This window comes from Hipposideros armiger, unplaced genomic scaffold (genome assembly GCF_001890085.2).
Source record: "Hipposideros armiger isolate ML-2016 unplaced genomic scaffold, ASM189008v1 scaffold_511, whole genome shotgun sequence".
NCBI classification, from domain to species: domain Eukaryota; kingdom Metazoa; phylum Chordata; class Mammalia; order Chiroptera; family Hipposideridae; genus Hipposideros; species Hipposideros armiger.
The window spans coordinates 1,234,155-1,257,993 of NW_017731861.1; the positions used below are offsets into that span (position 1 = coordinate 1,234,155).

The window sequence follows — 23,839 nt, forward strand, 5'->3', positions numbered from 1 at the left end:
CTAATGGGTCAGAGGCTAATGCAGGGGGGTGGTAACGGAATCGGCTATAATGCAACAGGCATGCACAAAGGCCTGAGGCCTGAGGGAGCTGCTGAGGTTTAGACCCCAGAGGGACAGAAAGGTGTGGAGAGCGGCAGTGGAGCAAGGCTCAGCCCAGGAATGGCAGGGTCTGGTGGCTGAGCTGGGGGAGAAGCAGGGCTCTTCCCTGGCTGGGTGAACGTTTGGCCAGAGAGACGGACTGGGCTTGTGGGGAACCCTGTGGGATGCCCTCAGCCCCGGATCTCCCACAGGTTTCAGGCCCTAATTTTTGTCTTTCTCCTCCAGGCTCCCCTGCAGCCCTTCCTGGAGATGGAGAAGCTCTGCCTGGTGAGACAGCTGGAAGGACTGCGGGCAAAGCTAGCCCTGGGCACCAGGGAGGACCTGATTCCAAAGCTGAGCTCCAAAGACCAGGAAGAGGGTAGGGGCCCAGAGGGCAGGCAGGTGGGGCAGGGGCCCATCCGAGTATCACAGGACCCTCTTCCCTTCGATTCAGGAGTCCTTTAACAGATGGGAGGTAGAAGCCATATCTAAGCAGGCCCCTGCTCTGTCCTGTCCCCACGGCACCACCCAAACACATCTTTCCAGGGGAGACTCTTGGAAGCAGAAGCCATGCCTTCCTGGACCCCTCTCCAAGAAGCCCCCAGAGACAGGACCTGTTGTCCCACCCCCACTGGCTGGCTGTCCCAGCTCTGCCCCCAACCCCCAGGGGAAAGGATCCTTGGCTTGGAGGAGACACTGGGCAGACACAGCCAGATCCTGCAGGCGCTCCAGGGTCTCTTCGAGCAGCTGGCCCAGGCTGAGAGGCAATGGAAGAAGCAGCGGGGGTCCCCAGGCAAGGCTGGGCTTGAGGGTACCTGGGTGAGTGGCCCCTCAAACATCCATGCAGGCCTGGAGAAGCTAAGCTCCCTACACACCGGGTCCCATGGCACCAGTGGGCTCCCTGTGTTCAGAAAGGGGACAAAGCACTATACTTGGGAACTACTGTCCCCCAAGGTCTGGAGGGAAAGGAAGGCAGGGGTGCCATGCTGCAGGGGTGCCATGCAAAGGATGTGTTGGATCTGCCAGGCAGGAGAGTGTGCAGGTAGGTAGGTCTGCCCAAGGAGCCACCCAGCTGTGGCTGGGAGAGGGGATGCCAGGTATTTGGATGTAGGTCTGTAGACAAGTGACAAAAATAGACGGGGTGCATGGAGCTCCACGTATGACTTGAGTCACATACGGCTTGTTCATGCTCAGATGCTCTAGAATCGTCATTTCATCTCCACTGCCGTTCCGGCTTCTCCCCAGGGAGTCAGGCCCTTGGCATGCCCATCCAGGGCCTGAGCGTTGAACTCAGTCAAGATGTTAGATGCTGGGCAGAAGAGGCCAGCAGCTCCTGCGGGCTTCGCTGGTCTCTGGCAGCTTGAGGTTTGAATCTTGTGTCCTCAGGCCAGAGCAGCTGAGACTGGGCAGCTGGAGAGGGGAAGAGGGCAGGCACGTCACGCTAGGCCCCTCTGGTCCTACATCCAGGCCCAGGACATCTCCTGCCAGATTCTATCCACCCCAGAGAGGGATGGCCACCTCTCCAGGTCACTCAGCAAGACTGGGGCCCAAGCACTGGGAGTTGACAGGCACTGGCGGCAGCTTGGGCTGTGCCCTGGGGCAAGTGGAGAGGAGGGGACTGGACTGGGCCTCTGCCTCTTTCAGGGGCAGAAACACTTCTGGGAAGTAAAGGGCTTCTGAGAAAGCCCAGGAGTGGCCATTGTTGGGGGGAACCACCCTCAAGGAGAGGGATTGGAGAGGAGGGGGAATCCAGAAGCTGACATGGACAGAGGTCAGATAAACTCCATGTCCATAATGAGAAGGGCCAGATAATCTGGTAAGTAAGGGCTCTAGAAGGAAGAGGGCTGCAGTGCCCTGGGGAAGGTGGACTCTGAGCAGAGAGGCCGTGCCCTAGGCCCTAGAGAAGAGGCTGGCTTTCTTGCAGGACTCTGCCAAGGTCAGCACCCTGCTCTGTGGACAGCAGACTCTGCTCCAGCACTGCAAGAGATGAGGTGAGGGCACAGGGTGAGAAGGGGTCACGGGGTGGGGTGTGGGGGGGAGCCCTACTCCTCCAGCTTGCTTCTCTGCCTGGAGTTCCTCTATTAGCCTTTGATTCCCTGAGCACCCAGCACAAAGCCTGGCAAAGCCTGGCACATAGGGAGGGGCTGGGGGCAGTTAGGTTTATTGAGTTGACCTGAATTTAATTGAATCAAGTTTAAAGTTTTGAAAGCCCCAGTTTAAAAGCAACTTTCCCTGGGAGGAGTCCTGCGTGAGGGTCCCCACCTAACATTCCCGCCCCAGGAAAGGTTAGTAAATCTGAGCCTTGCTGCGGGGACAGTTCCTAGAAGGAGGGGGCATTTTGAGCGGGTTCTTGGAGAGAACACAACCAAGACCAGGCCTGGTGGTGGTCGGGGGTCCCTGACCTCCTTTAACCCCCAGCGTCCCACTCTAGGCCCGGTCTCTGGAGTTACTCATAGAGCCCTGGAGGCAGGGGGTCACCTCGATGCCGGGGAAGAGGGGACTTCAGGCTCGATGCTGTGGCTGGGGGTGGGAAGATGGAATGAGAGAGGAGAGCTAAATCCCCTGGGGGCTGGGGATGGAAGGCAGAGCCCAGGGAGCCTGAGGTTGAGACAGACAGCTTTAGGGACACCCTTCTCTGAGCTAAAGCTGTCTCAGAATCAAGGAAGGTTTGGGGTAAGAACAGCTCTCAAGAAGGGGCCTTGTGGATGGTGCCTGTTCTCCACCCAGGTGCTACCTCCAGAGATTATGAGAAATGGTTAAATGGTTTGAGTGCCACCAGAAGGGGTAATGAGTCCTCTCCCTTGGTTTCCATTCCCTACCAGGGATGCAGCTGCTTACATGGCCTCAAGGGCCCAGGTCTTCTACCTGGAGGTGAGGGGGGAAGGACGGAACAGCATGGGGTTCCATCCCTGAGATCCGGGCTCAGCCCCCTTCTTCCAACACTTCTGCAGCCCCAGGCCCTCCTGTCTTAGCCCATCTGCCTTGGGACACCTGACAGGCACACCTTTGTATCTGTGTGTGACACACCTGTGTATCTGTGTGTGTATGCACACGTGCATACGGGGACACAGACCTCATCTTCTCCCTGCTTTCTGGAGAGTCCCACAGACTCTCAGTGCCAGCCGGGCCCTGGAGACCACTTGGTCCAACTCTCTTAATGACTAGAAGAGAAATGGGAGTGGGTTGTGCCCCAGCTCACTTAGAGCAGCCTGCTCTTTCCCATAGCCCTGCCCTGTCTTGTTCTTTCCCTTGCCTTCACCATTACCCTGTCTTTTGCTCTGTATTTCTCCTTCTCTCACCTCAAGAACCTTCAGCCCCCTGATGATCCCAGGCACCAGGCCTTTCCAGCTATTCCCACAGATGGAGCCATGGGAGCTGGAGTGGGGGGGGAAGCAGCTTTGTGCTCTGCCCCTATTCCAAGTCCCCTGGATGAGAACCAGGGTGCCCCAAGCCTGGGAGAGGGAAACAGAGCCCACATTGGCCCAGATTCCAGATCCCCTCCCTCCTTCTGGGTAAGAAGCTGACCTTAGAACTTCGCATTTCAGAAAGTGGCAGCCAAGGACCCCTGTACACCTGGCCAGTGCCCAGGGGCCTTCTCATGCCTGCAGCCCTGAATCTTCCTGGTCTTCCTCTGCATCCAGACTGTGGGCTTCTTCTGCTATACGCACTTCAGGTGGGCCTTCTACACCTACCTGGTTTGGTTTGGGATATAGCCATTTGATTTGAGAGAGGGGGCACTGAGGCCCAGGACCTGCCTGCTCCCCCAGCTGGCAATGAGCAGTGTCCAGACTAGGACCCATCTTTTTCAATAGGTCCTCAGCTGTTGGTCCCATCTGAGTCCTGCCCTCACAGAACTCACTCTCTAGCATGAGAAACTGACAAGTACCTAATAGTCACACCCTATGTGGTCAATGCCATGATGGCAGGACGCTCAGGAGCTATACAAATACAGGAAAAAGCACTCGACCCAGCTTGGGGAGGTCAGGGAGGCACCTATGGGTCATCAAGGCATCTAGTTTTCCAACCTGACAAGATAAGCAAAGGCATAAATACAGAGGGAACAATATGAGAAAAGGCATGGAAGCATGAAAGAAACACAATGTTTAGGAGAAAACGTGGCAAGTTCAACTGTCAGAGCAAAGGGTGGGACCAGTTTGTGAAAATGGGCAAAGAGAATCACAAAGGTTGGGGAGAGGTCACTTTCTGCTTGGTGGGTATTTGTTGAATGAGGGAAACCTTCAGAGATGTAGGGTGTGCTAAAGAGCTCAGAAATGGAACTGACAGTTCCTGTGGATGAAATTTCAAGACAAGAAGAAGCAACATGGGTTAAGGGTGGTCCCGAGGAGCAGTGAAATGTGCTGAGTTTTGAAAGCACAGTAGGAAAGGGGATGACCTCCAGGTGAGGAGAACAGCAAAGGTACGAGGTGGATTGATGACAGGTTTATATGTAACATTGGAGTACAGAGGTGGCCATAAGGCTGGAGCCACCTGGACAGGCCTTGAATGCCAGGCGGAAAGTGTGGTCCTGGTGGGGCAAGCCAAGGGAGCCATAGAAGCTCCCAGAGCAGGGGAGGCTGTGGTGCAGTGAGTGTAAGTGTAGTGAGCCTGGTCTCATAAGCCCAGACAAGTAGAGGCCCAAGTCACGGTCTTCTCCTCCCTCTGGCAGCAAGCAGGAGCTGGACAAGAGCCTTCAGGACTACCTGCACTCTGACAGCCTTCCCCTGAGTCCTCCCCATGCATCCCTCGGGCCCTGGGGGCCCTGGGGGCCCTGAGGAGGCAGCCCCTCTCCCCCAGCATGTATGCACGACCTACCTCACAGCCCTGAAGGAGTGTCTACTTTTCGTCACTGGGAAGTAGATGGTGTCTGGGGGGTGGAGGGCTAGGCCAGTATCCTACCCCTCTGGGTGCCCAGCTCCTACCCACACCTCAGCTTTGGGGGGAACTCCAACCTTATTAAAGGTGATTTCCCTCTTCCCATGTTTTCATATGCTCATGTATCTTCCAAGTTTGCCTTAATCCTTCTAAAGGCTTCTACCTCCTCTGGAGAGGTAGCTGGGAGTGGACTTCAAGCAGGCAAGGAGGCCAAGGGCTGGCTTGACTGCCAAAACATGCAATACCTCACAGACCTTGAGCCCTGGACTATGCAGGGAGAGGGAACCACACTGTGTATAATTCTGTTCCAAAATTCACCAGAACTAGGAGAGGTGTCTCCAGGTACCCTTCCCAGTCCAGCCCAGCCCAGCCAGCATCACCATTAATCTCTCTCTCTCTCTCTCTCTCTCTCTCCCCCTCCTCCTCCCCCTCTTTCTCCCCACTCCCTTCAGCAGTGGGCAGGCAGGACTGAGAACTCTGAGGCAACCTAGGGGGCCATAATTGGGATTTCGCCCCTCCCCTCCCTTTTGGTCTCCCTCCCTTTTTGAGCGTCAAGATTTTTTTCGCAGCTGCTGGGCAGCAGGTTGGAGAGAAGGATGGGGTAGGGCCTAGGGCTAGATCTTTGCCCCTCGCTGCTTCTCTAAATTCCTAGCTGAAATTCTGGCTATCAGCTACTGGGGTGAGGAGGGAGTGGTGGGAGAGTAGGGAGCAGGGTTCCAGAGTGCGTATCAGCGCAGCCCATTCCGCTCTGGAGAGACCCCACCCCCTAAGGCCCTAATCCGTTGTCAGCAGTGCCCGGCACAGCTTGGCGTGGAAGGAGGCACGTGGGGGAGGCGGGAGTGCGGAGCCGGCACGTGGTACAGCTGCCTCAGCCCCGTGAATGCCCCCGCCCCTGGTGAGGAGGGGTTTAGGAGGTGGGGGCGGGCCCGGGCAGGGGCTGGCTGCGGGCGCCGCAGAGCGTGGGGTGCTGGCCCGCGGCGGGAGCTGTCCGCAAGACCTAGTGCTGAAGTAGAGGCGGACGTGCCTAGTGCCCGGCGCGTGGTAATCGCGCCTGGTGCCCGGGCCAGTGAAGACCATGGCGTTCATGGTGAAGACCATGGTGGGGAGTCGGCTGAAGAACCTCACTGGGAGCCTGGGGGGCGGCGAGGACAAGGGGGACGGGGACAAGTCGGCGGCCGAAGCTCAGGGCATGAGCCGAGAGGAGTATGAGGAATATCAGAAGCAACTGGTAGAAGAGAAGTGAGTGGGAACCCTTCCCGGCTCCAACGACCCTCTCCCCCACCCCCATCCCCCAACCGCCTGGCCCACCCCTAGGAAAGTCTCAGACCTCGAGCCCCTCCCCTACTTTTCTAGACTCTGTAAGAGACTGGAATGTGCCCTCTAGGCTGCCCCCAGAGCCACCCCACCTCAAACCCAGGACCCCACCCCAGCTTCGAATCGGGGCCCAGAGAAGGTGGGGGCAGGGGCGATGGAGCCTGGGATGGGGTGGGGGCACGTGCCTGAAACAAGTTTCGACTGAAACAAGTAATCCTTTAATCCGATCTGGTCCCAGGCCTCTGAGCTTGAGGATCTGAGAAAAGCGTTGCAGCTGAGGGGGTGCTCAGAGTCACGGAGACAGACCCTGAGATCGGGGCACTTATAGCTATTGAGGCCACTTGTGTGCGGACAATGCTGGGACAGATTGGCACCTGGAGTGAAGTTAGGAGCCGGCCTCCATAGCTGCTTGGGTCAGATCCTGGCTTTGCTTCTTTTTAACTGGATGAATTTAGACAAGTTATTTAACCTTTCTGTGCCTCGGTTTCCTCATCTGTAAAATGGGGATGTAATCATAAAACATGCCTTATGTGTTTATGTAGATTAAATTACTTAATGCGTATAAACTGCTTAGCACAGTGCCTGACACGGTAAATCATTAAACGTTAGCTATTATTGTTTCACTTAATCCTGATAACTTTTGTGAGTTGAAAAATCTTATATCCATTTTACAAAAGAGGAAGGCTGTTACCCAAAGACTTACCAAAAGTGGTAATGGAGCCAGGACACGAACTCAAGCCTGTTTCAAATACTTTGCCCCACTCGACACAACCTGTCAGGAGGGAAAAGACAGATGGAGTTTGAGGCCAAGAGGGACATATATTAGGATCTGCAGGGAGAGTCAGACAGTATGACCCACCCCATCCCCCACCTCCACCTATAAGCTCCACCCAGAGGCAGGTGCGGAGATGAGAAAAGGCGCAGTAATGAGGGTAGAGGGTGCAGACTAACCCACCAGCTCCGAGCACCCTCCTGACACACAGGCTGGGGGCGGGAGAGATGCAGTCGCTGTCCTGACACGAAGACCCTCCTGCCCATCCCCTCAGTCCTGGCAATGACTCAACCCCCCCACCCCCCCTCCACCCCTGGGTGCCTCCGCAGGATGGAGCGGGACGCGCAGTTCACACAGAGAAAAGCAGAGCGGGCGACACTGCGGAGCCACTTCCGAGACAAATACCGGCTGCCCAAGGTAAGCTTAGGAGCCGAGGCTGCAAGGCGCATCCGGGACCCTGAGCTCCCAGCTCCGGACTCCTTTGCTGCGACTTTAAGCTCCTAGACTCATGGAGAGCTTGGTTAGAGCCTTGGTTCTGTCACTCGTTCATTCATTCACGGTTAACTGGAGCACACCCAGGACTACCTCTTGGCACTGAGGGGTAGCCCAGTCCTCCAGGAGGCTGAGAGGTTTGTGTTTCTGGAGTCAGCCCAGGTCCTTCTGTCCTCCAGCCCATACTCCCCCAACTGGAGTCAGGTCTGGCAGATGAAGAGTTAGAAGGCAGTAGATTTTACCTCAGGGGTGAGTGCTCTTGGGGCTTCTGAACATCCCCGGAGGGCAGGGTGGGGGAAAAGGCAGCACCCTCTGTGTGCCAGGTGCACTTGACCTTCGCACCCTTACCTAACCCCTCAGTGATTCTGCCAGGTAGTTATCATCCACATCTCCAGATAAGGAAACTGAGGGACTTGGCTAAGGTCATACAGCTGGTGAGTGATAGAGTTCAAGCTGTGAATGCTGAGCCTGCTTACTCCAGGATCCCTGGCTGCCTTCAGGGTGTGGGTCTGTCTGCAAAAAGCACAATACCCCCTTGGTTGTCCCAGCAGCCAGGAGGATATCATCCCTCTGCACTGCAGCACCAGATGGGCTGGAAGTGTTTTACGCCTGTTGCCTAAGGAGAGAACTGAGGCACAAGCCACTCCCAGAGCCCAGAACTATGATTATAGCACACCAACCTTGATCTTCCATTTGAATTGGAAGATCAGATATGCGATCATCACATTCACTCATTCAGTAAATATTTCTGGAACCTCTGGCTGCCTCTGACTCCCAACAGGGAACCAACCAGTCTTTTGGAAGTCTCTCAAAGGGAGAACCAGTCCAGAAAGCCTGCTTTTCTGGGAAGTGGCAGTTAAACCCAGCTAGGAATGGAGTTATTCCTCAAATGCTTGCATTAAGCATATAAGAGACTCCTGCCATCAGGGAACTCTGAGCCCAGTAGAAGAGGGAAGACTTGGCTGTAACTGAGTAGGACAGAAAGTGGAAAGCCCCAGGGCCCCCAAAGGGATATGGAAGTGTGAGGACAATCAGTAGGTGCCTTGCAGAGAGAGCACAGATATTGGAATCAGAGACATAGGTTTAAATCTAGCTCTCCCACATCCTAGTTGTATGACATCAGGCAAGTTACTTACTTAAATTATCCGAGTCTCAATTTCCTTATTTGTAAAATGAGGAAAACAATACCTGCCTCACAGGGTCATTATGAGAATTAAGAACATCCAGCTGAGGGGCAGCCAGTTGGCTCAGTTGGTTAGAGAGCAGTGTTCTTAACACCAATGGTGCTGGTTCGATCCCCACATGGGCCACTGAGACGTGCTCTCCACAACTAGATTGAAACAACTACTTGACTTGGAGCTGATGGGTCCTGGAAAAACACACTGTTTTCTCCCAAAAGAGAGCACCCAGCTCAATGTCAGCCCTATAATGGGTATTTGAGGAACGATACACATCACTATTATTGGTACCATCCTTCATACCAAATAGTTACTTACTTAACATATGGTAACAGTTTGACTCCCGCTAGTATCTTACCTTCAGTATCTCAGAGTGAAGTAAGGTGGTATAAAATGCAAGGTCTCCATGTTCAAGTCTCAAAAGCATGACCCTTGGATGTGGGGGTGGGGGATGAGCTCACTGGAACATGGGGCTCAAGAATCTAGGGGCCCAGGGCCAAATGAGTGGCTCAGTTGGTTAAGAGTTAGCTTAAGAGCACCAGGGCTGCTGGTTCGATTCCCACATGGGCCAGTGACACTGCGCCCGAGCTGAGCTGCCGTTGAGCTGCCAACAAGTGGCAGGATGGCTCAGCTGGTGAGAGCACGTGCTCCTAACAACAAGACTGCCTGTTTGATGGTGGGCTATGCCTGCCCGCAACTAAGACTGAACTCGGCACCTTGAACTGAGCTGCCACCCAGATGGCTTAGTGGATAGAGCGCGCTCTTAACAACAAGGCTGCTGGTTCGACTCCCGCATGGGATGGTGGCTACGCCCACCCGCAACTAAGATGGAACACAGCACCTTGAGCTTAGAGGCCACGAGCTGCCAACGGGCAGCCAGATGGCAACTGGTGCCCTCCAAAACTAAGATTGAAGAACAACAACTTGGCCAGTCCCCCTCCCCAATTCCCCAACACTGTGCCCCTCCCCCCAATTCCCCAATTAAAAAAAAAAAAGAAGAAGAATCTAGGGACCTGGAACCCGGCGCAGGTCTCCTCCCTGCCCCTCAGCTCGGGGTTCCCACCTCCAACCCCACCCACCCCTTCCCGCTTCCCTTCAGAACGAGACAGATGAGAGCCAGATCCAGATGGCAGGTGGAGACATGGAGCTGCCCCGGGAGCTGGCGAAGATGATTGAGGAGGACACAGAGGAGGAGGAGGAGCGGGTCTCAGTCCTCGGGCAGCTGGCTGGCCTCCCTGGCTTGGACCTTGGCTCACTGAAGGACAAGACCCAGGCCACACTGGGGGATCTCAAGCAATCAGCTGAGAAGTGCCATATCATGTGACTACTCCCCCTGGGGTAGCCCCCTGGAGTGATCAGAGGGCTAGGCCCACAGGAGCTAGGTCTCAACTTCCATGAACCCTTTCCCCACCGTGGCTTTGTTTCCCCTGCCCCAGGCTAGCTCCAGGCCCCAGCCTGCCTTCTGGTCTCTCCCTCCCCACTGGGAGCAAAGTCCCCACTCCTCCGCCTCTGGACTCACCCTAGCCTGGGGAAGCCTCCCAAGATTGTAGGAATAGGCCCTACCTTGTCTAACCATGGTCCCAAATTCCTGCACATAGAAGCACCCATAGAGAGACACAGAGGGACACAGAGACCTTGGCATATGCAGAAGCATAGAGCACAGAGGCATCCTGGCACACACAGACACACAGGCACAGGCCAACCCCCCCCCCCACCCCATGCCTAACCCCTCTAGACACCAACACTCAGATATGCATAGAGGCTTCAGGCAGACACCCCCCGCAGACAGGAGGCCTAAGTTTGAGTCTACACATTTATTCTCCTTGAAACATACTGCTTATCATCTATAAAATGGGGATGGATGGGGTGGTTTCTGAGATTCATTCTAGCTTGGCCTCCCTGGCCCCTTGGAGTCAATCCCACACCACTCTTTGGGCAAGACAGCAGCTGCAGCCATAGCCTCAAGTAGCTGCCACTGTGGGCTCTGGTTCTTCGGAGCTGAGCGATGCTGTGCGAGAGACCAAGTGCCAAAGATGAAGCTGGCACCCAACAGTAGCCCAGGTGGCTCCCGGCATCCTCTGGGCCCAGGACCCAGCCAATTTCTGTTTTGTTCCTGTAGAACTCTCTTGGATTCCATAGCTGGATCTCCTGTCTCAGCTCAGTGAAAAATAAAAGCTCCAAATGACCTGTCTGTCCCCCCATTTCTTACTGACCTCCAGGAGTCTTATTCACAGCCCCCCAACCCTGCCCTTGGAAGGGTGTCCTCTACCTCCTCACCCACCGCTTCATAGGAGCACCAGCCCCTATAAGATGGTCAAGCTCTACCCTTTCAGGGCCCTGGGTGAGCATGGGGTCCCCACATTGACCACACACCAGGTCCAGCCTGGGGCCAGGTGAAATAGATCTGGGCTTTGAGGAGGAGGCAGCAGTCAGCTGGACGGCAGGGCCTCTGGGGTATTACCTGAGACCACAGGAGGGGTTAGGGCTCATCCGCAGCTGTCACTGGTACCTGTGCCTATACCCCCTCCTCACTTTGGAGATGGAAGGTGTGACAAAAAGAAGGCAGGCAACTGTGTTCTAGCCCTGGTGCTGCTGTGTGAATTTGAGCAGGTCCCTTTCTTTCTCTGAGCCTGTTTTCACCCCTGTGAAATAAAAAAGCCCCCCACAAAAAAATAATAATACATGTTTCAAAGGGTGACCATTTACTTGTAAAGCCCTTGGCACAGGATAGGCCATATCAATAAATGGTAACTCATTCTTTAAAAAAACTGAAGGACCCAAATCTCATCCTGCTCACCTATTGGGGGGAGGGGTCCAGGAAACTAACCAGGAGGCTCCACAAGCAGGCTCCCCAGGGCCTGAGCAGGAACAACGTGCCGCAGGCCAGCACCACATGCCCACCCAGCATCGCCTTGTTGGGAAGCCAGCCAAGATTTACAGGTGGAAAGGCCCTCTGAGGGTTTGGTTTCAAGGGCAAAGTTTCCATTAGGCCTCCTTTATAAAATAAGAACGTGGCACATAACACCTGTGTGATAGGTGATGTGTGGATAGTCAGGCAGAAGGGAGAAGAGAAAGAGAGGATGAGGAATTAGGAGGGTGAGGGCAGGGAAGGACAGGCCCAGGATAAGGGCAGTGCTGCGCCGCTGTCACACTGGGTTCTTCTTGAGTGTCCCTTGGGCTGTCCCCGGGCCCTCACTGATCAAAAACCCCTCCTGACCTTTATGGAGCTGGAGGAGACCCAAATTGGGGCCCCAGACTGTAGGGGTGGGGGTCATGGGCCTCCTCCGAGCGTCAGCAGCAAGGCCCATGTCAGCACTCCACCCTCCAGGGGCCTCTTGCCTAACAGAATCAGACAGACCCCTTTCCCCCTCAGTGGTTTGCAGGACCGAAAACAAAAGAGGCAGGGAGACGGCTGCAGGGAGTCTGGGATGAGCACTCGTGGCACCCTCACAAAACAGGATGGCTGGGGCCTGGGGGCAGGGAGTGGGAGGGGGCTGAGGCCCCACACTGGTTTCCTCCTCACGGCCTGGGAACCCCATGAAGCCCTGACCTGTCTGCGTGCCCCTGGAATTGGAGGGCAGCAGGAGCCCACTCGGGGGCTCAGGCAGAGATGAGCAAGGAAGGTGGGTTGAGGGGTCCCCGGCTCTGCCAGCCTTGCCCTGCTTCCGTCCACTCTTTCTTCCCCTGTTCTCTGGCCCCTCTGTCAGTCCATGTCCCCTTCAGCTCTGTCCCCTACACCCACTGCCTCCTTCTTGGCTCATACCCGTCCGGCTCCCATGCCCTCAGCTGGGGGCTGGCCTGGACTAGCTGGAGCCTCCTCTGCACCTGCCCCACTCCCAGGCCCTCAGGCCTGTCTGGTGATGACTCTTCTCTTCCCATCCTGTTTCTACTCCCACTTATTCAAATAATCACTGATCCACCCACCTGGTATGATGTGAGGGCCACAAAGAAAGCCACTTGTCACCAGAACTTCCCTTTCCACAGTGATTAAAATCCCACCATTAAGGCCCCATAATTTAGAGCAAGGCATTCATTTCCTAGGCTCTCTCCCTCTCTTCCTCCAGTTCTTCTTTTGTCCTTCTCACTTGCAGGCAGTCTGAGGATACAGGAAATGTTGAAAGGTGGTGAGACAGCCCCTCCAGCCCCCCCCCACTCTTTCAGGAAGAGAGGGACAGCAAAGATGGACTCCTGCTCCCCTCACCCCCACCCTCAGGTTCTCCCATAATATGGCGATTTCAGGGAGATTGGAGGCAAGCCCTGGCCCCTGCAGGCTCAAGTCTCCTTCCAGCCACACACCCAGACAGCTCAAGCCTAGTTCCCAGAGGGAAAGGGGTGCAGATCTCAAGTGACTCTCCTGAGGCCAGTTTGTCCCCAGGGAGGAGTTGGGAAGGGTGGTGACATGCTCTGGAGTTGGGAGGCTCCCCCTGCTTGTCGTGGTCAGATGGTCCCTCCTCAGATACCGGAGGCCCCCCAGTGAGCTGGGGACATCTGGGGGAACATTTGCTGAGCCAGAGCTGCTGGCAGTGCCTATTGACCCAGCTGAGCCCGAGGCTGCTTGGGGGTGGGGAGTCACATGTGAGGGGACTGGAAGGGAGCCACAGAGCCTGCTGCTCTGCCTCCAGCCCAGTGCCCACCAGGCATAGCTGTTCCCAGAATCCATGTGAGGCTCCAGGAGAGCAGAGGCCAGGATGGGCTGGGTCCGGGGAGCAGCGAGGTTGAGGCTGCCTCAGCCCTTAACTCAGCAGGACTGTGCACGCATGTATTGAGCATGAGTGGAAGTCTAAGTGGGGTTAGCGTGGGTCTGTGAACCTGGAAGTGGCTTTTGGTGTTTTTGTATGTGTCTGAGGTCTGTGACCTGATAGTGTCTGTTTGTGTATCTGTGGGATTTTGAGTGGATAGGTGTGGGTGTTAGTTACTCTGGTCACTAACATCCCCGCCTCATGCCCTAGCCTCAGGGTTGGGCCATGTCCCTTTCAGGGAGGGCTGGGACAGCAGCGACCTCTGGGGACAAGAGCCCCCATAGATGACCTCCTGCAAGAACTGAGGTTCGATGACCTTTCACATCTCCCCAGTTAGCAAAAGAAGGGGCAGGCTGGACACAGGGACCCCTGGGTCCCTCAGTCGGCTCCAGGAGGCCTCTTCACTGCTCCCAGCGCTACCCCTTGGGAACAGAGGATCCCAGGCCCAGGTGCTTCCCCAGCTTGGCCCAATGCTAGCTCTGAGCTTGGGGGACTGAGTGGAGGTGGGCGGACAGGGTGAAGCACCCAGATGCTGGAGGCTGCCTGCCCCACTCTGGGCACTTTCACAGTGTTAAAGGTGAGCAGTAGAAACAACTCCCACACCTAAGAGGAAAAAATACATTAAAAACAAACAAACAGATTAGCATATTTCCCATAGGTCTCTGCCGTTTGAAGAGAGCCCTAGAGAGCAGGTCCCACCTCCTCCTCTAACTCTAGCCCTCTAGCTGGGCTGCTTCCCTCCTTGGCATGTAGCTCAGACACGGGACCAGCCTGGAGACCACCAAAACACTGCCCAGAGAGCCCAATCCTGCCCCGCACGGTCCCACTCCACTCCACATCTGTGTGTGTAAGGATTTCAGGCCTTTGTTCCCAGGCAGCCAATGCGGGTATCACAAACAATGGGGGTTTGTGAGCCAATCCCTCCATCCCATCACCGTAAGTCAATCTTTCCTATTTCCCCTCTCCCTCCCATCCGATCTTCTCCATCCCCACAACTGGCTCCACTCATTCGCCTCCTTCCTTTCCCTCCTTTACTCATTGAGGCTTTTTTGTTCAGCCCCTTCCAGAGGTAATCTGAGTACATTTCTGTCCCTACATCTGAAAATAACATTTTATTAAATTCTGTGTGCCAGGCTCGTGCACATCCTTAAAATCCCAAGGGGCACTTCACTTCATCCGTGTTTTACTAAGGAATGGGCCAGTCAGTGGGTCTCTTGGCCAAGTGACACAGCCAGGAATTTAGCCCTGTCTCCTGCCCTCTGAACCACTGCTCTAGCCTGTCCCCGGATGGCCAGGTGAGAAACTTCAGGGAAGAGTTCCCTCCCTCCCTGTGCAGGGAACCCTTTAATGTAGGCGGGAAGGCTGAGTGTCTTGGTGGTATCTGATTTCCACTAGAGCTGCTGCCTTGGTGGCTGCCTGGGGAAGGGCTCCCCCTGCCTTAAGTCCCCAAAGATGCTCCCAAGTGCTGTTCAGACCAGGACCTCGGGGAAGGGGATAAAGGACTGCTGGAAATGACCCCAGCTTTGGGGGCTCCTGCAAGGCTGGATATGAGCACAGGACACCCAAAACACCCTTTTCCACAGTCCAGCTTCCTGCTCACTCACCGGCCCAAGGGAAGAGGGTGGGAGGCCAGGGGCCATCTGGTAAAGGCAGCGTGCAGTGCAAAGCACAGGTTTACAGGACTAGACACCTGCAGTGGAGGACGCCCTTCTCCAGATGCAGACGAAGGGCCTTGACCGGCACCCAGGCCTGTGCCTGCCCCCTCCCCACTAGTCCCCTCAGTGGTGGGAAGAAACAGTGGCTGGTCAGCCTGACTCTCCTGGGTCCCTTGGGGGTTCAGAGCAGGAGGCAGATGTGGCTCCCTCCCCCCAGCGCCCTGTGGCCTCCCCCAGCCCTCAGGTTACCCAGGTTTTCCTGGGGCCCCTATAGCACTAGCCTGGAAACAGGGGCAGCCCACCTTGACCTGCTCCCTTCTTTTCTTCCAGGGCAAGAAAAGAAACACAAATTCAGAAAATAATTTAATAGAGAAACAATAAATGACATTTTTCACACAGGCCTCTGGCAGGGCACAGATGACTTGCCCCAAGGAGGCGCTGAAGGGCGGAGGAGTCAGAAATCACCAACACCCTGAGTTTCAAAAAGAACACCCCAAACAACTCCAGGTGTGTACAATCTTCTCCAGGTACAAGTTACTTTGTCCTCCTAAAAGCCCACATGGGGGGCTGAGGAGGTATTAGCAACCCCGTTGGAGAGCTGGGAAAACTCGGGCCCAGAAAGGGGAAGGCACCTGCCCGGTCACACACTGGGGTGGTAGCCAGGTCAGACCTGGAGGCAGGTTTCCTGGGCTGCCAGGTCCCTGAAGCCTGAGGGCTTCAGCAGTCCCCATGCCTCCCGCTCCCAGGCCAGGACCAGCTCTTCAGCAAGTAGGGGGTGTTCCCCAAACAGGGATGGAGGCAGCAGGAATGAGGACTGAGGACTCCTCCCCTCCCTGGGGCCTCCTGGGCCAGAGCAGAAACAAGGCATGGGTTTCTCCAATTTGCCACCCACAACAAAGTATATTATTGTACTTCCATGCTTAAAGGATTATCTTATAATAAAATACTGAGAGGGTGGGCAAGAGTCAGCTCCCATGAAGACTGGGGAGTTCTGAGTGCAAACCGTGGGGTAGGTGGTCCCTGAGTCGTCTTTGAGTGCTCAGTCCAGCAGCGCAAGATGTAGGTGAGTTGCAATCAGGGCTCCCAGGAAGGACTGGGGTAAGTACGGGCACAGCTGCCCTCGCCCTCTTCTCAGAGCAGAAACAGAAGTCTTCATGCCCCCAATCTGACAGGCTCAGGGCCCAGCAAGCACCAAATAACCAAAGTCACATGAAAGAAATTCTTCTCCCAGCGCCCGCCCCACCACCACCACCACCACCACCACCGGCCCCCAGGCAGGCCTAATGCTCCCAGCACGTGCACATATACACTTGCCACCCACCCCCAGGCTGTCAGAACCTTTGGGGCTGGAGAGTATCCAGAGAGGTGTGGGGGATCTCGGAACCACCCACCCAGGAAGGCTGCTCCACCAGGTTGCAGAGGGCACAGGATTCTGGGCATCAGCGTGGGGAGTGCACCCTCCACCTCCAGGGGCCCATGGTCTGTCCAGTCATCCTTCTGGGGTCACTGAAGAGTGCAAGCTGTGGAGGGGTGGGGGGAGGGTCATTGTCAGTCATCTGGCTAAAGGGGCAGAAACTAGGGCTGCCCCCAGCCCTCACCCTGCCTTGGGTGGAGGACAGGACCCCAGGGCAGAACTCACAGCTCCGAACAGACTCCGACAGCCCCTCCTTATCCAAGGTCTCGGGTTCCCAGGAAGACTCCTTCAGCTGTGGAAGATAAAGGCAGCACAGGGGTGAGGGGCAGCCAGGGCAGGTACAGGAGTCGCACCCACAGCCGCTGAGCAGCCATGTGTGAGGGGCAGAGACAGAGATGGAGGCCTCTGGATGGAGCCCAGAGAAGCAGACACGCCCAGGGGGAGTGGGACGCAGAGGACGCAGACAGAGGAGCAGAACCCACATCCTCGCCCCGACGGGACCCCAGGTCCAGGCCCACCTTGACCTGCTCCTTCAGGTACTCAGCTCGAGCCATGAGGTTCTGAACCTGCCAAGGGAAGACATGCCTGTGGGTGTGAGGGAGGAGGTGCCCTCAGAGGGAGCTCCTCGCTCCTATGCTCTCCAGAACCCTCTGTCCTGTCAGAACAACTCCCGAGTACTTTATCTGCCCCTTCCTCCAGGAAGCCTTCCTGACCAAACAGCTCAGCCAGCTTTCTGCTGCTGGATTCCTAGGTCCTACCTATCCCACTGCCTTGACCTGAGCACCCGAGCCCCAGTGGAGTGCAAGGGGCCATCGACTACTCAGGTCTGTGAGGTCAGACTCCTCGTGGGAGCCCGAGGAGGTGCCCCCAGAAGGAAGCAGGGTCAAAGGGGAAGAAAAAATGCCCCAACCCTCCCAACCCCAGTGGGCACCTCAGTGTGAAGCAGCTCCCGCCTCCGGCCTGGGGCCTCCGCTGCAAAGAGAGGGAGGGCTGTGGTGAGGGCAGGGCAGCAGGGGTTTGGGGAATGTGGTGGCAGCGGCCTCACCTGCCAGCAGCAGCAGCAGCTCCCCCAGGCTGCGCTGGTATAGGTCCAGGGCGTCCTGCTCCCCACCAGCTTCCTCCTCCTGCAGCCACAGGGGCACCGGGTCACTGAGGGTCATGACCTAGAGCCTTCCTGCCCCACCTGAAGCCCTCCTGCTGGGGACAAACCTTGGCCATGGCAGCTGAAGCCACTTCCAGGGCAGTTAGGAGGCGCGGTTTGTCCCGGGCCATCTCTGGGATGAGGGGCAAAGGCTCAGGGTGAGGGGAGCAGCCTGCTTTTCCGCCTCAGAGAGCCGACGCCAACCTGCCTCCCCGCAGGCTGGAGGGAAGTTGCTGGGGGCCTGATGGTCAGTCAGGAGCGGGGCCTACCTCTGAGCAGGTCTCGGGCAGAGGCCCCCTGCCTCAGCAGGGCCCGATTAGAGGAGGACACGATGGCCTTGAGCTCCTCAGCCCGGGACACATACTGCCCCACCTGCAGGAGCACAGGGGGCTGAGGCGGGGCTGTCCCGTCCTTCCTCCCTGGCCAGCACCCACCTCCAAGTTCTCTCTCCAGGTCCTCAGGGACTGTCCCAAGCTGTAATGTCAGGGGTCACCTGAGGCTGGCCTGACCCCTTCCTTCCCGGGACAGGAGTCCCGGTCCTAAGAAAGCCAGTCCCTGCGGTCCCCGGGCCCCTCACCTGGTTCCTCCAGGAGACTCACTCACCCACCTTTGCCTTAATTGCCTCCTTCCGCTGGGCATCCGTCTCGTCTGCAGAAAGTGGGAGTTCATAGGAGGAGTCTGAGGCAGGGGGAGCTGCCCCACACCAAACCATCTGGAATCTCCAAAAGCACTAAGTTCCAGATACACCCTCTACCTCATCTCCCACAAAATTCTGGAGGGGAGCTACTTCTAGAATCCATCCAGTGCACTATGGCTGAGCCACCCCCACTGCACTCGGGGACTCCAGGCACTCACAGTGCAGGGCAGGTACGAAGAAGTCCAGAGCCTTGCAGTAGAGAGATAAAGCGGCCACAGCATCCCCCTCCTGGTCCTTCTTCACAGCCTGCACCACCAGGGCGGTCTGGGGGACGGGCAGAACAGAAGGCATGCCCACCACGAAGGGAAAAGAGCAGGTCCCCTGAGCCCACGTGCTGCCCCATGAGGCAAGCCACCTATTCACCACCAAAAGGGGTAGACGAGACCCCCAATCTGCCCTCACCCCAGCCCATCCCCATTGGCTTGCTTACTGCTCGTGCCAGGCTCTCCCCACTGGGCATGTGCTCCAGGTCCACCCAGGGATGGGTGAAGAAGTCCTGGAAGGAGATGCGACGGCTGGGGTCCCGCTCCAGGAGCCGCTGCAGCAGGTCCCGGCAGTCTCGAGAGAGCGGGGGCCGCAGGGGAAGCTGCAGGGAGAGCGGGGGGCAGGTCACACTGGATTCCAGCACCTCATCCCCCACCCTGTCCCGGGATGCCGAGAGGTACATGCTTGACAGGTGAGAATCTGAGAGACAGGAGGAACAGTGACAAGTCAAGATGAAGAGCCAAGCCTCGCCCCCAGGTTCCTGCCAGCACCCTCACTGGAACCCCAAGCTGTCACAGAACGCTGGTTTGGGTTCTTCTCCCCTCCCTGGATTACGCTCCTGGGAATGCTGGGCCTGAGTCTGCACAATGTTCTGTGGGCTGATCTGGGTCCCTGGAACTGAATGGAGTTTCAAGCATGCCCGTGTGAAGTCGGCAATGAAGTCTCCAACCCCAAGGCCCTTACTCCCTCTGCCCCACAACGAGCTGCTGAGGCCCTGGAGGACCCACCTCGATAACCCAGTTACTCCGGATCTTTTCTTCCAGCTCCGTAAACGACCTGGAGGCAAAGGGGGGCTGCCCGAAGAGAGCTTCTGTGGAGGGAGGCAGAGGGCAGGCTGGGAGGGGACAGGGTCCAGTCTGGCCTGGCCCACTCCTGGGGAAGTCCTGACATCCCTCAGAGCAGGGGCCTCAGAGCAGTAGAGTCAGCCTTCTCACTAGAGCCCTTCAGGAGTGGCCAGAAAGGCCTTGCCTGAGGACACACAGTGTAGGACTCAGGGTGGGGGCAGGGGAAAGAGCTCTCACCATACAGGATGACCCCCACGGACCAGAGGTCCACACGGGCGTCGTACTGCCGCTGACACACCATCTCAGGGGCCATGTAAAGAGGGGAGCCACGGAGCACATGCTTCTCATCCCACGGGGACATGTGCTGTGCGAAGCCAAAGTCTACAGGCAAGAGGCCAGGCAGCAGAGCTCAAATTCCAGCTGCTTCTGCTCTTGGCCTTTGAAGCCTCATGCTGAGCACCAGCACAGGGCTTCTCCCCACCTTCTAGACTCACCAGGATCAATCCTATTTCCTGGCCTCTGCTTATTATTAACCAGGAACACCCTCCTATATCTTCCTCTGGGGGCATAAATCCTACCCATCCTACACAGCCCCCGCAAGCACCTTTTTCCAGAGTGCTCGCCCTGCTCACATCAGCTATGAAGATAACGGCCCACCCTCACTGTCCCACCAAGCTCAGGTTATACCAGGCTCTCTGGCCTCCAGCCTCAAGTCAATTCTTCTCCAAATCCTATGAGGGGCCACTTCACACCCTCCACCACTACCGTAGATTTTGTCACAGTTTGAGCCCCAATCCTGGTGAAAGACTGAGTCTTGGCCCTGGTCACATACTGAGTCTTGATCCTGACCCCAATCATTGCACTCCTGGAGTCCACTGTAGGTAGCCCAAGAAATGTCCTACTTTTGGTGATGAGGCCGGTCCCTGGATCTCCCAATCTATTGCTGTTTGATGATTCACTAGAGGGCTTCAAGAAAACCAGGCCCTCTCTTCAAACCTCACCCGTGCTGTTCCAGACTCATACCTGCCAGTTTAAGATGGGGCTTCTCCAAGGAGCTCAGCAAAATGTTCTGTGGCTTTAGATCCAGGTGAGATATGTTCCGTTCATGCAGAAACTTTAGGGCACTAGCTGGGGAGTAGGGCACATGCAGAGAAATAGGCCAGAGGAGCCAATCTCCCACCTGCCTCTCACCTCCCCAAGCTCACATCTGCTTCTTCAAGCCTGTAGAACCCCAGTTCTAGCCTGGCTAGTCTACTGAATGCTTTACCTATAAGTACCAGGTTCCTCCCACTTCTAAGAATTTGACCCCCACTCCCACCTCAAGGGCCCTCTTTCCCCCTTTGGGTCCCTTCACAGGTCTCCACTCCTCCCAGAAGCCTCCCTGGACGCCCCAACCCTTTAGGCGCTTGCTCTTCCTCTTAGCAACGCACTGGGCACTACCATTGGAATGTTCTATTGGGTCCTTATGTCATGATCCACATGTGGAAAACCCGGACTCCTCATAACGGGGGCTCTTTCCTCTGTCTCTTTCAGAGCATCCTTAAGCCAGGGATGGACACGAGGCAAAGATGGGGCCCTAGCACTCCAAACTGGGAAAGGAGGCAACAGCTAAGAGAGCAGGCGCTCTAAGCCCCGGGGCAGGGATGCACTGGGAGGGTAGGGATCGTGGGAAGGGTCAGGCTGGGGTCAGAGGCTTTTACCCAACTGCTGCATGAAGACACGAGCCACCTTCTCAGGCAGAATCCGGCGGGTGTGGATGAAGCGAGACAGGTCACCTCCTGCACAGAACTCCATGATGAGGTAGATGTTGTCACTGTCCCACTGTGGTTAGAAGCAAGCAGACAACTTGAAGACAGTGTCCCTTCGGCAGCCCCCTTTGGAAGGTGTCCCCGCCCCAGGCCCGCACCTGGAAGTCTTTCAGCTGCACGATGTGGGGATGTCGAATGCCCTTGAGGATTTCAATCTCTGTCAGGAGGTTTTCCACGGATGCCTTGTTCAGACTCTTCTTGGCTACGCACTTTATAGCTACCACCTCTCGAGTGTCCTTCTGAGGGGAAAGGAGATTTGAGGGCTCTTTCTTGAGGGAGCCAGGGACCACGCCTGGCCAGAAAGGCTATGGTTCCCTCTGCCCCTTTCCCCTCACCGCCTGCCCACTCACACCAGCATCCAGGCCTCTCACATTCTCCTCTCAGGCCAGTGAGGCCCCTGATTCTGGAATCTTGGCCTCCCCACCCAGCCTGGGGTTCTCCAGCCCTCTGCTCCATAAACCCTTTCATTGTCTTCTGGGTGCCCCAGCTAAGGCATGCCATTCAGTGTTGTAGAACTGCCCACTCTGCTTCCTAAGTGGGTCCACCTTCCAGAACCCTGTCCCAGACTCCTCCCAGCCCACCAGGTATCCTCCTGGTTTTGAGCCTCGTCTTCAGCCCCCGACACGAGGCTCCACCCAGGTCTTCACCAGCCAGACGAAACGGGTGTGTGAACGAAACGGGTGTGTGAACGTGTTGTTGTTTTTAAGACCTAAAGGTGGCAGTCAGCTCCCACCTTGCCCACTCAAGGTCAGATCGGGACGTGGCAGGCCGCGTGCACCAAACTGCTCTCACGCTGTCTCTAACCACCCATAGTTTCCCGCCCCAGCTCTCTCGGGGTCTGGCGGGCACCGGGCCAGGCCGTCCGAAGTTCTCGTGCCCCGATTCCGGCCTCGCCCCGCACCCACCTTGGCGTAGGCCTTGTACACTGTGGCGTACGTGCCACTGCCCAGGCGCTCGGTGAGGATGAAGCCGTCTAGCCGCGGGGGGCCCCAGCCGGGACCCGCCATCCCGGCAGCCCCGCGCCAGCCACCAGGCGCTTCCTGCTCCTAGGAGCAGGTTCCGGTCCGGAGCCAGACGGAAAGAACGCGCAGCGTCGGGCGGGACTCCATGCTGTCCCTAGAGCCTCCCGGCGGAAGTGCAGCGCGGGGGGCGGGGCCTGGCTCCCCGCGCCCCACCCTCTCCAGGTGCTCCGGGTGCTGTTCTAGGAGCGTCCACCGCCCTCACCCGCACTGGAAATTACATGATACGATCCTCCAGTACCCGCAAGATCCATCTCGGGATACTGAGACCCCCGCGGGGCGAACGTACTAAAAGTAGAGACCGGCAGACAAGGTCACCTGCGAATCCCATCCAGGCTCAGGCAGCATCCTAGATATCCCCCAGATGAGGAGCAAGAAGGGCGGAGCCCCGCCAAGCAGGTGTGTGCGTTGGGGGAAGATTCAAAGAGGCCCCTCCCCCCAAAACCAGCAGCTTGAAAGTGTAAGTGCTGGGACAAGAAAGTACTATATAAGAGGCCATTGGGCCGGCTGAATGGCCCGATGGTTAAGAGCTGGCTTGGGACGCCAGAGGACCCCGGTTCGGATCCCACATATGAGGGCCAGTGACACTGCCCTCTACAGCTAAGATGCTGAACAACAGCTCAACCTGAAGCTGGGCTGAGAGTCGCCAGCGACAGCGTAGGCTTGCAGCCCCTGTGGCAGTGGGTTGCCATGGGCTACCATATGTAGCCAGCAGCCAGCGTGAGCGGCCAGCAGCCGCAGTGAGCGGCTGTCCAGAAGCCGGGGACTGATCTGCCTCACCCGGGAAGAGCATAATGATGGTGCCAACTTGGGCCAGTGAAGCAACGTCTTCCACAACTAGACTGAAGAACAAAACTACAGCAACTTGTCTGTTCCCCTTCCCCCAATTCCCCAATAAAAATCTTTAAACAAAAAAAAGAAGAGGCCAATAGTCATCTTAGGAAGAGGCTGTCTCCAGGGGTGAGAGGCTTGGCCTGTCACAGACCCACCAGGGAGCAGGATGGCCAGATGCAGCTTTTTTTTTTTTTTTAAAGATTTTATTGGGGAATTGGGGAAGGGCAACAACCAAGTCACTTTCCTTAAGTCTTAATTGTGGAGGGCACAGCTAGCTCAGCTCCGAGTCCAGTCGCCATCTGGCCACCTGTCAGCTGCTGCTCAGCTCAAGGTGCCCGTGTTCAATCTTAGTCCCAGGTGGGCGTAGCCCAGCATCCCATGCGAGAGTTCAAAAGGCAACCTTGTACTTAGGAGCAGCACATCCTCTCACCATTTGAGTGGCAGCACAGGGGCAGCTCAGCTTGGGCAAAGCTCACTGGCCCATTTGGGAATTGAACCGGCGACTCTGTTGCTCAGAGCTCGTACTTTTTTTTAATTCTCATTTTAAAATTAAAAAGTTTCCAATTTATAATGAAATATCTGTAAAATAGAATAGAAATGAATAAATGCAAAAAAAAAGTATGAAAGATAATTAAAATACAAACCTGAATTTTTTTTTTTAAAGATTTTTATTGGGGAATTGGAGGGATGGGAACAGTGCTGGGGAATTGGGGGAAGGGGAACAGACAAGTTGCTGTCGTTTTGTTCTTCAGTCTAGTTGTGGAGGACGTTGCTTCA

The 23,839-nt window shown here is 56.4% G+C and overlaps 3 protein-coding genes across 8 annotated transcripts in view; 2 read left to right on the forward strand and 1 right to left on the reverse strand.

Annotated features, from left to right (window-relative positions):
* Positions 1–5,808, forward strand: part of LMAN1L (lectin, mannose binding 1 like) — a 12,707-nt gene extending 6,899 nt beyond the window's left edge. Inside the window, 5 exon segments of the mRNA XM_019667933.1 lie at positions 325–457; positions 2,003–2,069; positions 2,901–2,949; positions 3,624–3,751; positions 5,406–5,808. Coding sequence (XP_019523478.1) covers positions 325–457; positions 2,003–2,069; positions 2,901–2,949; positions 3,624–3,751; positions 5,406–5,451 — 423 coding nt within the window. The 3' untranslated portion in view covers positions 5,452–5,808.
* A 134-nt stretch (positions 5,809–5,942) lies between these two features.
* On the forward strand, positions 5,943–10,893 carry CPLX3 (complexin 3). Its single transcript, XM_019668010.1, has 3 exons — positions 5,943–6,189; positions 7,366–7,453; positions 9,806–10,893. Exons 1-3 carry the CDS (start codon positions 6,026–6,028, stop codon positions 10,028–10,030), a joined length of 477 nt encoding a protein of 158 aa, XP_019523555.1. The 5' UTR covers positions 5,943–6,025; the 3' UTR covers positions 10,031–10,893.
* Positions 10,894–15,450: 4,557 nt separating this feature from the next.
* On the reverse strand, positions 15,451–22,354 carry ULK3 (unc-51 like kinase 3). Of its 6 annotated transcripts, none has more exons than XM_019667992.1 (16): positions 22,115–22,354; positions 21,308–21,445; positions 21,102–21,222; positions 20,425–20,529; positions 19,639–19,782; positions 19,345–19,451; positions 18,783–18,938; positions 18,511–18,616; positions 18,263–18,303; positions 17,925–18,027; positions 17,724–17,788; positions 17,560–17,638; positions 17,446–17,504; positions 17,033–17,080; positions 16,740–16,806; positions 15,451–16,620 (listed from the first exon to the last, which is right to left on the reverse strand). In XM_019667992.1, exons 1-16 carry the CDS (start codon positions 22,214–22,216, stop codon positions 16,604–16,606), a joined length of 1,458 nt encoding a protein of 485 aa, XP_019523537.1. In that variant the 5' UTR covers positions 22,217–22,354; the 3' UTR covers positions 15,451–16,603. The 6 variants fall into 6 exon arrangements, with proteins under 6 accessions (XP_019523537.1, XP_019523538.1, XP_019523536.1 ...); XM_019667993.1 differs by having other exon boundaries at positions 20,425–20,525; positions 21,107–21,222; positions 21,308–21,448; XM_019667991.1 differs by having other exon boundaries at positions 21,308–21,448; positions 22,115–22,353.
* Positions 22,355–23,839: the final 1,485 nt, after the last annotated feature.

What these genes read in the sequence shown, in the direction of transcription:
- ULK3 (XM_019667991.1), bottom strand. Translation starts at nt 22,216, where the DNA reads ATGGCGGGTCCCGGCTGGGGCCCCCCGCGGCTAGACGGCTTCATCCTC. An exon ending in GCCCCATCTTAAACTGGCAG is followed by an intron (nt 19,783 to 20,424) that starts GTATGAGTCTGG and finishes TCTTGCCTGTAG; the next exon opens with ACTTTGGCTTCGCACAGCAC. An exon ending in ACCTGAAGGAGCAGGTCAAG is followed by an intron (nt 16,807 to 17,032) that starts GTGGGCCTGGAC and finishes TATCTTCCACAG; the next exon opens with CTGAAGGAGTCTTCCTGGGA.
- CPLX3 (XM_019668010.1), top strand. Translation starts at nt 6,026, where the DNA reads ATGGCGTTCATGGTGAAGACCATGGTGGGGAGTCGGCTGAAGAACCTC. An exon ending in AAGCAACTGGTAGAAGAGAA is followed by an intron (nt 6,190 to 7,365) that starts GTGAGTGGGAAC and finishes GTGCCTCCGCAG; the next exon opens with GATGGAGCGGGACGCGCAGT. An exon ending in ACAAATACCGGCTGCCCAAG is followed by an intron (nt 7,454 to 9,805) that starts GTAAGCTTAGGA and finishes GCTTCCCTTCAG; the next exon opens with AACGAGACAGATGAGAGCCA.